This window comes from Gekko japonicus, unplaced genomic scaffold (assembly GCF_001447785.1).
Source record: "Gekko japonicus isolate JY-2015 unplaced genomic scaffold, Gekko_japonicus_V1.1 scaffold278, whole genome shotgun sequence".
NCBI classification, from domain to species: domain Eukaryota; kingdom Metazoa; phylum Chordata; class Lepidosauria; order Squamata; family Gekkonidae; genus Gekko; species Gekko japonicus.
Window position 1 is genome coordinate 737,221 of NW_015169783.1, and position 5,360 is coordinate 742,580.

The 5,360-nt window shown below is 47.7% G+C and overlaps 1 protein-coding gene across 1 annotated transcript in view; it reads right to left on the minus strand.

Moving 5' to 3' along the window:
- The window catches only part of ALPK2 (alpha kinase 2), a 115,659-nt gene that overhangs the window by 98,916 nt on the left and 11,383 nt on the right, over positions 1-5,360 (minus strand). The window contains exon 2 of the mRNA XM_015416890.1: positions 1,041-1,171. Within this exon, the coding sequence (XP_015272376.1) occupies positions 1,041-1,155 (115 nt within the window). The 5' untranslated portion in view covers positions 1,156-1,171. The remainder of the gene's footprint in view (positions 1-1,040; positions 1,172-5,360) is intronic.

A 5,360-nucleotide genomic window follows, 5' to 3' on the forward strand; every position in this document is an offset into this window, starting at 1 on the left:
CTTGGTCCCAGCGTGCAGCAGCAAGAGCAGCAGTGAAGGGGAATCAGAGGAAGGCAGCAGCCGGGCGCAAGAAGCAGAGTAGATGCCGTGGAGGCCGTCCGGGATGTGGGAGGGACTGCAGCCCTTGAGCTTTGGCGCTCCCTTCGGCAGGGCAAGTCCGCCGGGCCAAGTTCCCCTCCCAGTCCGCGCTGATTTTACTGGTAGCTGGGTGAGGGGGGCAGAGAGGCGGGTTGAACGAATGCACCTTGAGGACTCAGTGGTAATGGAGAGCCCGGGCAAGCACACTTCCTACCTTTGTGTGTGTGTGCGCGCGGGCGGGAAACCAGGGAAGCCAGACTCCACGTGCAGCCCGGCAGAACTAAGGGCTGCTGGGAGCTGAGGGTGGGGCTTCACTTCCAGGAAGAAGCAAGCCCCCGCCCTAACTTCCCTCCCTCCCGGTCCCAACCCAGCCGCTGAACATAGTTTCAGAATGGGGTGGGGGGAGCAAGGGTGGCTGGAACCAGTTGCCCCCGGTGGAAGCTGAGCACCTTCCTGAAAATTTTGGGAAGGCTGATGCCCCGCAGCCCCCACGAACTTTACACCTATGTGTTTCCCCACTGGTTTTTGAATGTTGTGGTTTCTAATAGCAGTAAAAAAAAGTAAGAGTCCAGTTGCACTAGAAAGACTAACAAAAGTTGTGGTAGGGTATGTGCTTTCGTGAGTCACTGCTCACTTCTTCACACTTATTTCCATTTATTCTTTGCATCTTCCTGGACTGAATCCTCCTGTACCAAATTGAGACCTAGGTTTCCTGTCTCATTACCAGTGCTGGTATCTCCACACCTACTACCCCTCTACATATCACACCTAATCCAGTCATGCCTGCTATTGCCATTTGGCATCTCTAGTACCTCGTGTTACATTTTGTGGCACACATGGCCCGGCCCGAAAAGTGACATTCATGTCAGATCCGGCCCTCATAACAAATGAGTCTGACACCTCTGATACAGATTTAAAAAAAAACTGGCACATTGATCTGAACATTAGATGGTATCACTTACCAGTTATCTCGCAAGTGAACGTAGCATCTCCATTTTCTGGCACAGATTTCGAAGACAAACTGGACAGGAAGTAAGGAGAGCTCTTCTCAGCACATGATTCTGAGGCTGACATCATTCAGTGCCACACCGAACTGAAAGGGGGAGAAAAAAACCCTAATTTTAAGAAGCCCCGTATCTTTCTTTGGAGCACCGTTTTCTGGCAGTTAAGCTTTCTGTTTTCTATAGAAGGCCCTGGAATAAATCTTGTTTGGTTTTGCCTATCGGTGTAGTTTTATAAGCCCATCAAGAGCAAGGACTCACTGAGGATGGTTTGCATATGTTTTGTCTCCAGTTTTTCAGATGAGACAACACAACAACTAATATTAAAAGCAATTTGTGAACATAGGAAGCTGCCATACTGAATTAGACCATTGGTCCCTTGTGGTCATTACTGTCTGTTCGGACAGGCAGTGGCTCTCCAGGTTCTCAAGCAGAGGTCTTTCACATCATCTACCACCTGATGCTTTTAACTGGAGATGCTGGGGAATTGAACTTGGGACCTTCCGCATGCCAAATAGATGCTCTTCCACTAAGCCACAGCCCTTCCCCATGCTCATAGGACACTGGCTCAGGGTGCTTTGGAGGGAATCTATTATGGTATTCAGCTTCATATGTTTACGAGATCCTGTGAGCTGTGGAGTAATTCATGTCCTATGTGCATCGTGGCAGGCTTTAAACACACCCAGTTAAAACCAAAAAATAAAATAGCAAGCCCCAAGTCTCTCCCCCATTCCCTGCCTTAAAAGATGCCTGCCATTCAATCCCCCTCAAAAGCCCTGGCAAACAGGCAGAACTTGTAGCACTTCCGGATGATCTCCAAGGAGGGGGGCCCCTCACCTTTTCAGGTACCTCATCCCAGAAATGCCAGACAGGCCACCCTAAGGGGAAGGAGGAGGTCCTTCTGTCTACTGTTTTTGGAGGAGGAGGAGGAGATTAGATTTATACCCCAACCTTCACTTGGAGTCTCAGAGTGCCTTACAATCTCCTTTCCCTTCCTCTCCCCACAACAGAACCCTGTGAGCAATGTTCCCTCTAAGCTGTGGAGTCTTGTGAGCAAAAATTCTACTTTTTAAAAATATCTGTTTATTGAATTTCAAACTTCATTGTAATACATTAAATACAAAGAATTAACTTGTCTTGTGAGCAAAAATTCTACTTTGTGAGCTATTGGCATTAAAGTTGTGAGTGAGCCATTTGGCTGCTGCATAAATTAGTTTGCTCTGGAGCCATCCTTCCTGAGCTAAGACAAAAAGGTGTGAGCCAGAGGCTAAAAAACTGTGAGCTAGCTCACACTCACTCAGCTTAGATCCAAGGTCACACCAGCAGCTGCACGTGGAGGAGTGGGGAGTCAAACCCGGTTCTCCCAGATTAGAGTCCGCACTCTTAACCACTACACCAGACAGGATCAAAAACAAGCTGGGTTGGATACAGTTGGTGAAAAAAGGAAGGAAGGGTTTCCCTTTGGCCACCAAAAAAAGAAAAAAGAGGTTTGATTGGGATCGTGGGATGCTCATAGACAAAAGGCATATGGGACAGGTGCTGTAATAAGAGGGGAAACTGAGCAGGACTGAATTAAAAAAAGCTAACCTGGATCTAACCTGTTATTTTGTAAATATGAATTTCAATGTAATTGTTGCATAAAAGTGTCACTCAGGGATTAGAGGACAAGCGTGGCAACAATTTTTAAAAAAGTTTCTCCTCTTTGTGTTCAGGTAGTGATTAGTCCATTTTACCAGAGAGACTTATAATAACCGCTATTATGCAAATGAACGGCTACACTGGCAACAATAAACCCTCCCTTATTATGTTTAGCCAATGATCACTCTTTTTAAATAATTTAACATTCGCTCCAGAGTCATTTTCCTAGACCAGAACGAACAAACAGGTAAATTAAATACATACCTATAATTATTCTGCTTTGCACGAAGTAACATTTACAGCTGATTGCGAAAGATTAGTTTCCCCCCCCTTCCTTTTTGCAGCAAACAAAAGATAATCAAAACTATTACTTGCGTTTCAAAACGCCCATTCTTTTCTCCTGAGCAACATTTTGAGCTGCAATCATACGCTCGCTTTCCCAACAACAAGCGCCACTGAATCTAGCCGGTCTTCCTTCCGAGTATTGTAGTTGTTGCAGTCTAATCTTTTAGAATATCCCGCACAACTTCTTAAATATCTAAGGCTAGGATAAGATGGCTCAAGTGGTTAAGATGCGGAACTGCAGGCTGTGGAAGGTCTGTAGTTCAGCAGTTCGAGACCCGAGTGTGCCGCATGACGGAGTGAGCTCCCATCTCTAGTTCCAGCTCCTGCCAACCTAGCAGTTTGAAAGCAAGAAATTGCAAGTAGATAAATAGGTACCGCTTTGGTGGGAAGGTAACAGTGTTCTGTGCACCTTGGCATTTAGTCATGCTGGCCACATGACCACAGAAACATCTTCAGCTTGGAAACAGAGATGAGCACCGCAACCCTAGAGTCGGATTCAACTGGCTTTCGAGCAAGGGAACCTTTACCTTTACTAGGGTAAGATTAGCTGTTGTAGATTTTCCGGGATGCGTGGCCGTGGTCTTGGCATCGTAGGACCTGACATTTCACCAGCAGCTGTGACTGGCATCCTCAGAGGTATAACACAGAAAGACGGAGTACTCTCTGTGTCAAGGATAAGAGTTGGAAGGAAGAGCATTTTAAAAGTTGCGGCTGTCCACCTGCATGTGGCCCCCTGCTGTGATCTGCTGTTGGGGTTGCCATCCTCCAGGTGGTGGCTGGGGATCTCCCGAGATTACAGTTAATTTCCAGACAACAGAGATCAGTCCGCTTGGAGAAAATGGCTGCTTTGGAAGGCAGACTGTAGGCCATTACACTCCACTGGAGTCCCTCCCCTCCCCAAACCCCGCCCTCCTCAGGCTCCACCCCCAAAACCTCCAGGTATTTCCCAACCTGGAGCTGGCAACCCTACTTGTTCAGCATTTATATCCTTCAAGTGCATATGGATTTTATACCACATTACGTTAGGCTTCCCAAGGCCCCCCGGGGGGCGGGGAAACCCCCACCCCAGAGGCCCATTCCACGCCACCGGCGGATCGGGCCCTGGGGGGAACCCCACCCTGGCGTGCGTGTCACCAGGAAGTTACGTTATGACGCCGGGCATGCTGGGGGCGGGGCCACGGTCATCCGAGGGGAAACTTTATGGTCAAAAAAGAGCTACAGCCTCAGGCAGCCAAATGATCTTTCTGGATCTCCTGGCTATTCCACACAAGGTGCCATACGCTAATTTATTTTTATTTATTTTTTTCAGTCTTACCAATCAAGCATCATCTCCATCTTGTCTGGATTCTTCATTACCCATGCGCTCCCTCAGCCATTTGAGCAGGACCTGGCCAGAAATAGAGGCAGCCGCTTATGAAAGCTTGCTTAACAAAATACAGACCTTTGGACCGTTGTGGCAAGGCAGTTTTTTATGTTTTTAAGAGCAAGGATGAGACACCTGCAGAATCTCACCAACTGTGACATCCCATGGGTGGCTGAAGCCCCTGATGACCCGATGCTCTTTGCAGCAGTGTGAATCAATGCTACTGAACAAGCAAGAGACACGGTCGTTGTCAGATCTGGCGTGACAGGTGGGAGACACACAAAGCTCTAAGTGGTGCAAGAATGAACAAAGAACAGTACATGGCAAGGTTGATCTGATATGAAGATTTGGGCATTCTCCCAACAAAACACAGCCAATGGCTCATGTTGTAGGGCTGCTGCAACCACAGCTGGGAGGAAATTGTGATGTGAAAAGGTGCAAGATGAACACTCGCAAAAAGATATCTGAATTATGCATTAAGTCTTATAAGGAATGAAAACACAGAGTGTGCAGTAAAGAAAGAAATTCCCGGGAGATAAGGAAATGGGGAGGTAGATTGTACAAATCCGATGGGATTGTATTCTGCTGGAGAAATTAAATTGGAACATGCAGAATTAGGATGTCTTAAAAGGGGCAAATGTGTATAAGGAAAATGCAAATGTGTATGAGGAAACCGCAAAAGGTTTTTGTAAAGTGAAAACCAACTGCTTGAGGCTGCGATTTTAACAGAAGGGGAAGGGGGGAAGATTGCAGGTGCTTAACCTCTTCCCTGCAGTTAGGGCTGCCAAGCCGCGGCAGGGGATCCGTACGTCTTCACAGGATCCCTGCCGCGGGGGACAGCGATACGCGTTGCACCGCCGTCACCAGGATGTGACGCTACGCGTCGCTCTGGCAACAGGACCGTTGCCAGAGCGACGCGTAGCGTCACATCCTGG